Source organism: Miscanthus floridulus, chromosome 1, assembly GCF_019320115.1.
Source record: "Miscanthus floridulus cultivar M001 chromosome 1, ASM1932011v1, whole genome shotgun sequence".
NCBI lineage: Eukaryota > Viridiplantae > Streptophyta > Magnoliopsida > Poales > Poaceae > Miscanthus > Miscanthus floridulus.
The window spans coordinates 187,946,378-187,959,488 of record NC_089580.1 but is presented as its reverse complement, the minus strand read 5'-3'; the positions used below and the strand labels follow the sequence as shown (position 1 = coordinate 187,959,488).

Genomic DNA, 13,111 nt, shown 5'->3' with positions numbered 1-13,111 from the left:
CAGGGGACTATTTTTAGACTTCTGCCTTTATATAGCGTTATAAAAATGTTCGACTTCTTTTTTTTAGCCGGAACAATATTTTTCTCTCACAATAATTCAACCGGAACCGTATTTTTCAGTCAGTTTCAACCAAGTTTCTGACCAGCGAACGGGGCCTAAATGTTAACAACCTCTTTGGGTCTTTCCAAGATTTAGAGCGTGTTCAGCTGGCCAAAATCCGCTGGCTGGTTGGCTACAGTTTTCAGCTGAAGCAATGTTTTTCTCTTACAAAATTTCTGTCAATATAAACAGTAAAATTTAAGTCCAGCCCAACGCAGCCTTATTTATCCCTCCCATTCCCTGAAAAGTCTAAACCAATGCGCTGCACTGCAGCACTGCACAGGACTGCTGTGTGTCAGCGTGTGTACTGCTCCCTCCACCCATGCGAGTGCAGGAGGCAGGAGGAGCAAGGAGAGCTGAGCAAAGCCGCCGAGCCCAGCCCTGAAGCCCAGTCGTTGGCTATAAAACCCCGAACCCCATCTGCCGTCCTCCGGCTCTCCCCTTTTGCATGCCTCACCGGCCTCTCCACCTCCCTCCCCTTCCGCCTCCCTCCACTACTGCTAACCCCTCCCTGCTCCCCAATCCCGATCGCCCCCACATCCAATCCCCGGATTCGCCGTCCCATCACCCCGCTCCGGGTCTCCGCGATTCCGTCCCCACTCCCGCCGATCTCCCCGATCTTTCTCAATCCTTCGGGGGGTTTGATTTCCCATCGTTTCTGGGTTGCGTGTGTGTTCCGGAGTACTGCTGATTGGTATTGAGATGAGGGCCGCGAAGGCGGCGGCGGCGGTGGAGAGGACGGAGGACAAAGAGATAGACTTGCTTCTCAGCGAGATCCCCCACGTCACGTCCCCGCAGGGGCGGCAGCGCGGGGTGGGCGTCATCGGCGACGGCAACGGCAACGGCGTGCATGGCGCCTCGGGTTCCGACGGCTACACTTCACCAATGCGCATCGGGTGCCGACGGGTACACTGCCCCACGGGTGCCGACGGGTACGATGCGCAGCGCCACGGCAAGGACGCCTACTACGACATGGTCCTGAACCGTCGCGACAATGGTGCTCCACTCCACGGCGGCGATGCAGGGGGCGTTGGCTTCCCCGCGCCGTCACCGCCCTCGGGACCGTTCGTCGGTAGCCCAATGCCGCCGCCGCCGCCGCTGGCACTGGGGGTGGGGGTGGACGACCAGGAGCAGCAGCTGATCGCGAACCAGCTCCGCGGTCTGCGCATCGGCGACGCGCAGGACGCGCTCCAGCGCCAGGGCCCGCCGCCTGTCATTCACACGGCCCCGACTGAGGTCCCCGCAGCGCACGGCGCGTACGATGGGTACAACTTCGCGGCGTCAGGTTCTTCTGTCCGCCATGAGCACGTGTTCCTTGATCAGGCCAAACCTGTCGGGTACGTCGCAGCACGGCCGCATCGCTTCGTGTCGGACGTTGGCCTGGATGACTTTGGTGGTTTCCCCAGAGCCTTGGACACCAGCATTGGTGGCTTCATGTACAATAGGGTAGGGCATGGCACTGGCATTGGTTGGGGCCAAGGTTTGGTGCAGCCTGATTTCGCCGAGTCCTACCTGCTTTCCAGTCAGGCTGGTGCAGAGTTTTCCAGCTCGAGTCCGGTTGCCCTCAAGCGACACTATGCATATGGTGGTGTCCCTGTGGCAGCCAACGGGTTTGCGAGAGGCAGAAATCAGTTTGATGCATTAAGTTGTGACAACAGTCCCAGTGAGGTTGGTGCAGAGTTTTTCAGCTCGAGTCCGGCTGCCCTTGACTTTCGTGGTGGACCAAAGCGACACTATGCATATGGTGGTGTCTCTGTGGCAGACAACGGGTTTGCGAGAGGCAGAAATCAGTTTGAGGCATTCCATTGTGACAACAGTCTGATGTTTGATGGGAAGAACATGAACTTCCTGGAACGTGAGAGGGAGACGAGATTCCAGCGTGTCAATAGCAGGGCACTGGAGTTTGGGAGTTCTAGGACTATGAGGTTTGACAATGTGGTTCGTGTCAAGGAAGGATCCATCTACCACATGGCCAAGGACCAAAATGGGTGCCGGTATTTGCAGGACAAGTTTTTGGAAGGGAAGCATCATGTCGATGCGATCTTTGAAGGAATCATTAACCACATTGCAGACCTTATGATCAGCAGTTTTGGCAACTATCTTGTACAGAAGATGCTGGAAGTGTGTGATGAAGGACAAAGGCTGAGGATCATCTTAGTGCTGACGCAGGACCCTGTGAAGCAGCTGATTGCCATCTCTCTAAACACACATGGGTAATTATCTTTTCTTCTGAAAATTAATCAGAAATTTGCATTATGATTCTTGTCTGACACTACAAGCATTTGTACTTGGCAACCAATTATGTTATTTGTTGATTTTAGAATGCTGTGCTTTGAGTCAGTATAATAAAGTACACTGGCATCAGACCAAGTGTGCTGTGATGCTAACATTGCAACATGATCCCTTTTGTTTAGTGGGGGCATGCAATGATGCTGATGATTCTATTGTATTGATTTGTTCCAGGACCAGGGTAGTACAGAGATTGATAGAGACTGTTAGGAGCAGAGATCAGATTATGCTCATCATTTCAGCCCTACAGCCAAACTTCATGCTGCTTGTCAATGACCCCAATGGTAATCATGTAATACAGAAATGTCTGACAAACTTTGGAGCTGAGGATAACAAGGTACATAATGATTCCTACTAGTTTGTAACTTGTTTCTTCTATTTGTAAATAAATTCTGTCTTCGAGTAATAAGTGGTTGTTGCATTTTTTTTAATCATGTTATTGATTTTGATTCTTTGAATAACTGACTCATAAGTTAGAGAACTGATGCTAACACATGGAATTTACTGGTTGTAGGAGTAGAATTGAGCATTTCTAGTTTCGGCTAGCAACTTAAGTTCATATGCATCTGTAATCATAATCAGACATGTTTTTTTCTTGCATGAAGTAGTTTCTTTAAAAGTATATATGCTTGCAAACTAACAAACATTAAGCCTTGTCATCTCTACGTAAATTTGCTATTCTTGAACCTTTAGCAGTTTTTTTTTCAGAGACAGACAATATCCAGGACTTTGTGTACGAACTACTCTAGTTTACTCTGTTACATATTGTACAGAGAGCCAAAGGGCGCCTAGCTCAAACGGTTAGGTGACCCAGCGACACTCCTCGGGTCCTGGGTTCGACTCCCCGTGGGAGCGAATTTCAGGCTGAGGTTAAAAAAATCCCCTCGTCTGTCCCCATAACCAAAGCACTGGGGGGGCACCGGCCCAATTCTCACTTGGGCGACGGAAAGCCACCGCGTAAGGGTGGGGGCGGGGGTTCAGGGGTTTTCTCGGCCGGGTGAGAAGCTCCTTCTTATTTGTAATGCTGTGGGGGCAGTCTTAACCCCCCCCGGTCGAGTTTTTTTTTTATATTGTACAGAGACGTTGCTTGCATTTGCAAACAGTATGATTTAATAACTCTTAATGTTGTGCATTAATTAATTTATGAGGTCTGGATCCACCAGAATCCAAAGTTATATTCAGAAATTTAGACATTTAGAAAGTTGGGACCTGGAAATGACATAATACACTAGATTCAACTAAGTTCATTAACCAATAACTAAACTATGCTATGCTATTTAAGTGGTTAATGACCAATTTACCTATGCATATCATGTTTTGGTGGTGGTGATGTCTTATGATCAACCTTAAGGGTTTTCCTCACTTGTCCTGAACTTGGATTTGACTATGTAATCTTGTGTTTTTCCCCTTCAATATTGCCTTTGGCATATGTCTTCTGCATGGGAAGATATATTTTCTGCCTACACATGGTTTTTATATGCACTAATGATAGAGAAATTCTTTGGGGCAGATACAATTGTGTTCCTAATTTTCACCACTTCAAATTATGAAGTGAAAATAAGTAATAACAAGTTCGTTACTGTGTACTCAGATTCTCATATTATTATAATTATCTTGCTCGAGATCAATGTGGTGTCATGAAATTCTTCTGCTAGCAAACATATGCTAAGTATGCGTTGATCTTACTTTACTAGAGTATCTGCAAACATACATATGCTAAGTATGCATTGATCTTACTTTACTAGAGTATCTGCAGACATATTTATATTTACTCTGTTTAAACAGTTCATATTTGAGGGCGCTGCAGCCAACTGTTTTAACATGGCGGTACATCGCCATGGATGCTGTGTTCTACAGCGTTGCATATCTAATGCACGTGGTGTATACCAGGCCAATCTAATTGTGGAAATATGTGCTCGTGGCTTTGAGCTTGCTCAAGATCCATTTGGGTAAACCCTTGGTTGCTTATATTATATTCTGTTGCAAAAAAAAAAAAACACCATTGCTTTGTGCTTGTTTTTCCACTACATTAGTGATCTGTCTGGTAGATTGTACACAAAGTCTGTGTACCTTTTTATTTCACTGCTTTCTTAGTTTTCAATACTGATGATCATCTCTTATATATCTTATATTTGTACAAGGCTGAACTTTGTTGGAAATAACTTTTCACCAGTGACTTAATTTGAGTGTAGCAAATGTTTGTTCTCCCTTGTTTATATAAACCTTTATATATGTATCTCAGTTCAAATCTATGTATGTTTCATGAGCTTTCTCAGTGATCCTGTGTAGTTTTTTTTTCCAGAAGATAACATATTATCATAACAGGGACCATGAAACTTAAAATGTGTGGATAGTGTTATGAACTCTGTGCCAAGTCGCTTACTAGATAAACTAAGTGGTTTCTACCTATATTTTCCAGAAATAAAGGGAGCCCAAACTGTGCTGAAAGTAACTATATTTCTCATGGCCTATGGCAAATGGATTTCCATAACTGTTGTTTGAATAGGCAGGGATTTGCCCAATTCTCTTGGATTGACAAGGAATTCTATTCATTCTATTAATTGTCACTCCATGGGGGGGGGGGGGGGGGGGGGGGGGGGGGGGGTCATCCTATCTGGGGATGCAAGTCCCACATATTTTGGGTCATTGGGTCAACCCAAAACTTGCAAAAATGAACTAAAATGTCATGCTTCCTAATTAATTTAGGAGGAGAAGGGCTAGTTGACTCACAAAACACCATTGGGTACACTTGCATCCTTAATCCTAACCCTCTCGATTGAAACAAGTCTTAATTGATTTCATTTATCTACGGTATTTTAGGAATTTATTTTGAACCAGATAGATGGCAAAACTCAGAACTGTATCAACTCATCCCACACTAAGATTGATTTCCCCTTGTCCCAGGAACTATGTGGTCCAATATGTTTTGGAACTGAAAATTCCTTCTGCAAATGCACACTTGGCATCTCAGTTTGAAGGAAAGTATATTTATCTCTCAAAGCAGAAGGTGAGCAGCAATGTGGTGGAGAGATGCCTAAAGTTTTTCCCGGACGATGCCAAAGCTGTCATAGTACATGAATTGCTCTTGCTCAGCGGGTCTCACTTTGAGCAACTGCTGCAAGACCCTTATGCCAACTACGTCATTTACACTGCCCTTCTCCACACCAAAGTTAGTATGCAATATCATCTTAGTACACCATTCGGTATGCGCAACATTGCATTTGTCATGCTCATTATTTTTGTCTCCATGGCAGGGCCATCTGCACAATGCCCTTGTTGAAGCGATCCGCCCTCATGAGGATGCCATCCGGACAAGCCCCTGTTGTAAGAGGATCTGCAGGGCCCTGTCCAGGAGGTGAAAGTTGTACCATCTGTATACGTTTGGTACCAGGAGGAAGGTCGCTGGCCTGTATTTGATTGTTGTCAATTTATGTTCACTAGTTTGTCACCCATAATGTACTCCTCCACGCCGCCCTACACGAGCCCTGTCAGTTCAGAAAGGCAGGTTTTTGTTGCAGGAACAACGGTTTAAGTTATCGTCAGGTACTCAGGTTGTAAAAAAGGATACCGCCCGTCGTGTCTTCCGTGGTGTAGTTTTTTTTTTGCCGCACACCTGTCCTGATGGTGTGCTGTAGTGTAGATTGTAGAGTTGTAAAAGGAACCCGTGTGCTTTCCCCCCTTGGGTCTGTTTTGTATCTGCTGTATTGCTTTCCACTTTGGATTCTATGAGTTGTTGCTGTTGGACAAGGATCATTCAAAAAACAAATACTTTTGGACAAGTGTTATACTTGTTTGCTTTTAGCCTTTTGTACATAACTGTGTGTTTTGAGGAACGAGATCAATGTTTCATTGAGAGTTGTAATCATCGTGTGCTGAAATTGTCAGGTTTCCTGGTGATGAGTGACATCCACTTTGATGAATATTTTTTTACCATCAGCGATTAGCTTTGCTGCTGTGAAACGGAATGTTGATGACGGAATGGGGAATGGAATGTCGATGTTGGAATGGAAAAGAAAAATTTCTGCTGTGAAATTGAATGGCTGGAACAGAGCATTTGCCAAAAACAAAACAAAGAGAGTTGTAAACATCGTGTGCTGAAATTGACAGGTTTCCTGCTGGATAGATTTTTTTGGCCAGTGGATACCCAGGAAATAAAGAAAATCAGATTACCAAGTGAACAGGCTGATGATAATTTGGCATGGCACTATGAAAAGAATGGTCTCTACTCTGTAAAAAGTGCATACTTGATGTCTCGGAAGCGCTTAACGGAGGAGCAGGGTGGTGGCCAATCGACTTCTGAAAATGCTGATGGTCGGCCAGTTTGGAAAGAATTCTGGAGGATCCCGCTTCCCCATGAGATCCTAATCTTCGTTTGGAAAATAGCGAACAATGGTTTAGCAACGCAACGGAACAAATTTCGGCGCAATATAGTTCAAAGGGACACCAGCGAAATATGTGGCATGGAGACGGAATCGCTAAATCATGCACTAGTGGGACGCCGTCATGCATGTCAGCTGCGTACGGCAATGAGAGAGCACTGGGCATTGCCGGACGAAAAACAGTTCCTTAATCTGGACCAATTCAATTTTCTGGATTTTCTGTTGAAGACTGAAAGGGATATGAGAGAAAGGTGCCTGATGATCTTATGGTTATGGCGTTCCTGGCAGGTGCGGAACGACATCACACATGAAGCACGCGGTGTTTCCATTGAGGGTTCAGTTCGTTTCCTGAGAAGCTATTGGACAGAACTGTGTAATATCAGGCAAAATAGAGACATGGCTGATCCGTTTGGCAAGCAACCGTAGCTCCCTGTATGCTGGACGGCAGGCCAAAAGAGGGAGACAACCGTGCCCCTGGCAACGGCCGGAGGCAGGATGGCGAAAGGTAAATGTTGATGGTGCTTTTCGCAGGTCGTCACAATGCGGCAGTGTGTCTGGCTGCTTGGCATGCTGTACCGGGAGCCAGGGACCCTGCAGAAGTCGAGGCGCTGTCGGCCAGGGAAGGACTCCGATATGCTACTGAAAATCCTGAGATCCCGGTGGTGTTGAAACCGACTGCAGCTCGATCTAGGCTATACTGAAGAATTTGGCAAGGGATCGAGGGCCGCTATGCCTAATAGCGACGGAAGTGAGAGTGGTGGCCGGTGGCGAGTCTGATGTCCGAGTGGAAGGTAGTCCACACGAGAAGAGAGAAACTGTGCTGCACACGAGCTCGCGCAACTGGCGCTAAGGTCCAACAGTTCGGCTGTTTGGCGCAATGTAGTTCCAGTTTGTATCGAGCAATTTATTGCTCAATATTGTAACTTGATTGTTGAGCAATAAAAGGCCTCTCTTTTCTTCGCCAAAAAAAATGACAGGTTTCCTGGTGATTGAGTGACATCCACTTTGATGAATATTTTTTTCCCTTCAGCGATCAGTTCTGCTGCTGTGAAACGGAATGTCGATGACGGAATGGGGAATGGAATGTCGATGTTGTAATGGAACTGAAAACTTTCTGCTGTGAAATTGAATGGCTGGAACAGAGCATTGCCAAAAACAAAAAAAAAAGAAATCGCCGATGCGACTCCACTGGGGATCGAACCCAGAATCTCTGGTTCCGTAGACCAGCGCCTTATCCATTGGGCCATGGAGTCGTTAATGCTATTTTCTTGTAGCTCACCTGGGTAATACAGGAGACCTAGATTTACTGCTGCAGTGATGAAATATCATGATATAACTAAATTGTAATCGCGGCTGCGCGCCCGAGAAATCGAAGAGTTCTAATATAACTGAATATTGAAGGTGAATATTTTTTCAGCTTCAAAAAAATAATTTGATTCAGCTTGTAAACGTCCTGAAGTTTACTAACGGAGCTTCCACCTTTTCTTTGCAGTGTTTGTGTATTGGTCATTTATGTATTATATAAGACTTTGTAATACTCTGGCTCGCTCTTCTTCTTGTATGATGTCAGAGGCTCAGAGCTCCTACTAATGTTTCAAAAACGAAAGAAAAAAGTGAGCTGCCGTTACCTCCACAGATTTTGTCCCTTGGGTTTCAAAACAGTTATGTACTAGTATATGATAACTTGATAAACATATCTGTACACAGAAATCGGCCTCTCCCTATGGATATCAGTATATCACTACTGGACGTCTGGACAAAACCCACTCTTCATCTCTCTGAAATTACTAACTCAATGTTGCAGTCTCAAAAAAAATCTGTCGAAGTCTCAACAGGAGCAACCACCTGATTTCTGCTCCAGCTGCGCGGCTGCGCCTGACGCTGACGAGCCGCTGGCAGGTCTGAGGTTTATATATCGACCATGTCTTCATGTTTTGCTGACGAGAGCGCGTCCAGTCCTGGAAGGGATCCAGCGATCTTGCGGAACAGAGGCTGCAGGACTCAAGTTTTCACTTTTCAGATGTTTGATCAGCCATGGATATCAAGAGAGAGCTTTTGCTTGTGAAAGTGAAGGGGGGAAACATTAATAAAGAGTCAGGACCTTGACGTTGAATCCAGTTTTTGCACTGGTCTCTATGAACATGGCACCATGCTCCTGTGCCTTGGCTTCTGCTTCGCCAGTGGACACTTTCCTGGTGACATCATATCCAGGGAACAAAAATCAGGATAGTTGGCCACTTTATTGAAAAACTATATCGCAAGAGTAATTCTTTAGATTTTGTACTGAGTAGAAGATGGGGCGTCGGGGATGGAACACGGAACTGATGTTATAATTATTAAATTATATAAAGAAAGGACATGACGCCCTGAACTAAAGTTTAGTCCTAGACCATCCAAACCGGCGGACAAAACGGTGGACTAATTTTTAGCCCAGGTCAACTAGTTGTTATAGCCCCTCTCAGTAATCCATATATCTAAATAATATAGGATTAAACTTTAGTCGTCTAATTTTAGTCACCTAAACTTTAGTCAGACTAACAACCAGTTCAAGTGGTCCAAACAGGCCTAATTCAGAGATACAAACCTCTTGTCAACAAGGTCAGTTTTATTTCCGACGAGGAAGATGAGCACATCTCCACCTCTTTGCGTGTTTACTTCCTCGATCCACTTTGATGTGTTCAAGAAAGATTGGCTGTCTGCAAACAAGGGACAAGAGCCTAGCATTGGGCAAGGATAACATATACATATTTGAAGCGAAAAAGAAAGGTCAAAGGACAACGATAATATTATGTTTGTAGTGAAGCTTCCCCAAAATAAACCTCATTTGAAACAAACAATTCGACGTATTGGCTTCTCAAAATAGAAAAGCTGGAAATCATGGCATGCCTCACTGTATGGATTTTCTTTCTGGAGATTATTCAAAGCACTGAATTTTTGTAAACAGAAAAGCAGTGGCTATCAAATTTTATCAACAAAAAAGGCGACATTTTTTTTAAAAAAAAAAGAGAAAGACCTTCAGAAATTCGCTTTGAACAATTTCAGATTTGGCCTGTTACAGCTCTACGAGAAATCACGGGCAAAAGCTTCCGCATATCCTGTCTAGCGTAGAAAGCAAAGATATACTGTACGCGGTATACGCTAGCGGGAAGTGTTTTTTGGAGACGGTCAACTTACCGGTGACATCGTAAACGATGACGGCCACGGAGGAGTCTCTGATGTAGCTCGGGATCAGGCTGCGGAACCTCTCCTGCCCAGCTGTGTCCCTACACATTTTAACAATTCACGCTCATAAAACTCTCTCTGTCAAAACCCGATTTCAAACAATCGATTCGCGCAATTGCTTTCAACGTATGCGAGGAAAAGGAAAAACTGGACGTCTTGATCTTTATCTTCTCTGCATCCATTACTCGTTACTCGTACGCACTAATAAGGAACTCCATGGGAAAGTCAAAGCATCGGCAAATCCGCGTGTTCAGTTCAGAGCTGAGGAGGATTCATCAGAGCATACCAGAGCTGAAGGCGAACAGTGCGGTCTTCGAGGTACATCGTCTTGGACAGGAAGTCGATCCCGATCGTCGCCTGCATCACGCACGGGGGGAGCAGATAGCAGCAGCACGGATCATCATCATCAGATCAGATTTCGCCGACAGGTTTCAGTAACGACGATCCTGCCTGAAAACACACGACGAGACGAGGGAGAGGGAGCCGAAGATCGGCGGGCGAGCGGACCGACCTGGTAGGTGTCGTCGAACTTGTCGTACATGAAGCGGGTGATGATGGCCGTCTTGCCCACCGCCTGGTCGCCCAGGAACACGAGCTTGTACTTGGCCAGCGCCGACACCACCGCCATCGCCGCACACCGCGCCGGAGGGTAGCCGAGCTTTGCTGTGGGCTGTGGCTTGGCGTATGTCGGCGCGATCGAGGCTGGGCGTCTGGAGACTTTAGGATCGCAGAACCGCGGAGTTGGTGTTTGGGGTTTGGACGCTTGCAACTGAGGAAAGGGAAGGAGGAAAAGGGAGGACGATTGCTTTGAACGGGGGAAGATGGGGTCGCTTTCGGCGTTTCAAATTAGGCCTTTCCTCGTCGTGGGGTGGAACAGGTGAAGAACCAGGAGTTCAGGAGGAGCGTTCCTTGCACCAGCTGTCATGCAACGCGATCCTGACAAAATTGAATTCCCTTTTACACCACGTAGGAAAATGGAAACTTATTTTTTTCCCCGATCAGAATAAAGAATATAATAATTCTAGAAAGCGTAACTTGCGTCGTGTAGGGTTGGTCAGCGCTAATCAGCGGATAAGTAAAGTAAGGGCATGTTTGGATTAGTTTTAGATTCTTAAAAACCACGTTTTGTCTCTAGTTGCTAAATCTAGATTTTGACCAAAAATTGGTGGGGGTTGTTTGGATCCTTCTCTTGCTTTATTTATTGCTCACAAGGTCATAAGAAACTGACAAAAGCTGGGTATCAATAGCTTCTTGATTTTTAAGGATCGACAAAAACTGACACAAGAAATTAGGTAAAAACTAGCCTATTTAGATCTCATCGGTTTTCAAAAACTAGAATCTTAAAAAATGGTGGGATCAAAACAGGGCCTCACACATGTCTTGTGCTATTGACCAGACAGGGTCGCCGTCCCCAGAACGTCCAGTACAAAACGGAAGCTTTAATTTTTGTCCCGAAACCCGCGAACCGGTTCCCCTAGGTCCTGTTGCGGCATCCGCGCTCGCGCTCGTGCCTCGGGTGTGACCTGGTCTGGTAGGACGTACCAACTTTTTTTATTTTTAGTCCTTTTTTTGAAAAATTATCACAAATATGCCCATAGAGGTATGATTTCAAAATATAGACCCTTATCTCGACGCCATCGTTGCTGGCGCCGAGCTTACACTTCTCGGCGCCATCGTTGCTGGCGCCGAGGTCTTGGGCTCGACGCAGACATGATGGTGACTTGATAGGTAGCTCGGCGCCATAGATCCTAGCGCCGAGCTTGGTGCCAATATCTATGGTGCCAAGGTAGTGTTTTAACCCGACCCCCAACCTTCCTGCCCGAGCCTTCTTCCTCTTCTTTCTCCTCCCTCTCGGATTTTTCCTCTTCCTACTTCGCCCTACCTCACGAATCAGCATATTGGACCTTGGAAACTTTGATTTGATCCGTAGATCTTCGAGAGCAAGGTATCCTCGCTCTCCTCCTAGTTTTTTTTCGCATCGATTCGGTATATATTAGTCGGATTTTCAACCGAAGAATCATCATTACTTAGGGTTTCATGTAATTTTTAATATTTATATTATACAACCAGTAGGATGCCAAGGAGTGGAAAAGCTAGCAAACCAAGATAACCTCAGCGCATGTTGTTATGTTATAGGTTCATTGTTGTGCATCAAATGGGAAACCCTAGGTTTAGGGTTTAATGTTAATTGCTTTCGGTTCTTAGAACGAAATTGATTGAATTGTAGTTATGGCCGGATGATCGAAAATGCCTTCGACCCATTGCCTCTGCCTAGTGATGTTTCAGTGCCCATATGCTTTTGCGGCGATCCTTACAAGATAGCCAAGTCCAATGAAGAGGACACGTATAGGCATCGGTATTAGATGTGTTCCAATTTTATGTTTGAGCCTACACTTCGTCAGCGTCGCATTAACAAGATAGTGAGGAATTGATGTTTGTGTCACATGACATCTTGCATGATTTTTTTGTTTTATAACAATTGTATTTTTTACAGACCCCTCCACCGCTCTGTAATTTTGAGGAGTGGATCGACACTGAGATCAAGCCTAAAGATAAGGAATGGATACAGAACTATTGCGGTGGGAGGCAGAAGGACAAGGAGATGATAGAGAAGAGACACGGAGAGGAGGCTGTAAAAAAGGAGCACAAGGAAGAGGAGGAAAGAAGGTGTGTTGCTGCGTATAGGAAGGAGAAGAAGAAAAAGCTTGAGCGTGCACGCCGAGCGAAAGCAACGATGAAGGAGAATCCCGATGCCCCGAGGAAAGGAAAGTGGCGTCGTTGCACTCAGTAGTCTCCATGACTTGCTAGTTCTATGGTTTATTTATGAACAATGTTGTCTATTGTCGGCACGTACTTCTAGTATTATTGTGTTGTTTAATGTGGCATAATATTGGATTTTTTATTATGTAGTTGTTTTTATTATTTGTGGTTATAATATTCAGCATAATGTTGCGGACATAGTGAAATATGATCACGTGCTGCAAACATACCTAACAAAGTAGGGCATTATATAATTCAACACACAAAACACATGAAATGGTATGTGAAAACATGTACCGAACAAGGGTATAGAGTTCCTTCGAATAAACCTAACATGCCTTAGTTAATTAAACCAAACAACA

The 13,111-nt window shown here is 45.2% G+C and overlaps 1 protein-coding gene, 1 non-coding gene and 1 pseudogene across 2 annotated transcripts; 1 reads left to right on the top strand and 2 right to left on the bottom strand.

The window, feature by feature from the left end:
• Positions 1-619: 619 nt before the first annotated feature.
• LOC136505825 (putative pumilio homolog 7, chloroplastic) lies at positions 620-6,118 on the top strand. The gene is made up of 5 exons (XM_066500969.1): positions 620-2,312; positions 2,563-2,725; positions 4,174-4,337; positions 5,293-5,557; positions 5,643-6,118. Exons 1-5 carry the CDS (start codon positions 802-804, stop codon positions 5,745-5,747), a joined length of 2,208 nt encoding a protein of 735 aa, XP_066357066.1. The 5' UTR covers positions 620-801; the 3' UTR covers positions 5,748-6,118.
• Positions 6,119-7,947: 1,829 nt separating this feature from the next.
• Positions 7,948-8,020, bottom strand: TRNAR-ACG (transfer RNA arginine (anticodon ACG)). Its single transcript has one exon. It is a non-coding gene; the product is annotated as a tRNA-Arg (tRNA).
• A 407-nt stretch (positions 8,021-8,427) lies between these two features.
• On the bottom strand, positions 8,428-10,787 carry LOC136505814 (ras-related protein RABH1b-like; annotated as a pseudogene).
• Between the last annotated feature and the right edge of the window lie 2,324 nt (positions 10,788-13,111).

Excerpts from the sequence above, each read along its gene's own strand:
- LOC136505825 (XM_066500969.1), top strand. The coding sequence starts at position 802 with ATGAGGGCCGCGAAGGCGGCGGCGGCGGTGGAGAGGACGGAGGACAAA. Across the intron at positions 4,338-5,292 it reads CTTGCTCAAGATCCATTTGG|GAACTATGTGGTCCAATATG; the intron begins GTAAACCCTTGG and ends CCCTTGTCCCAG. Across the intron at positions 5,558-5,642 it reads CTGCCCTTCTCCACACCAAA|GGCCATCTGCACAATGCCCT; the intron begins GTTAGTATGCAA and ends TCTCCATGGCAG.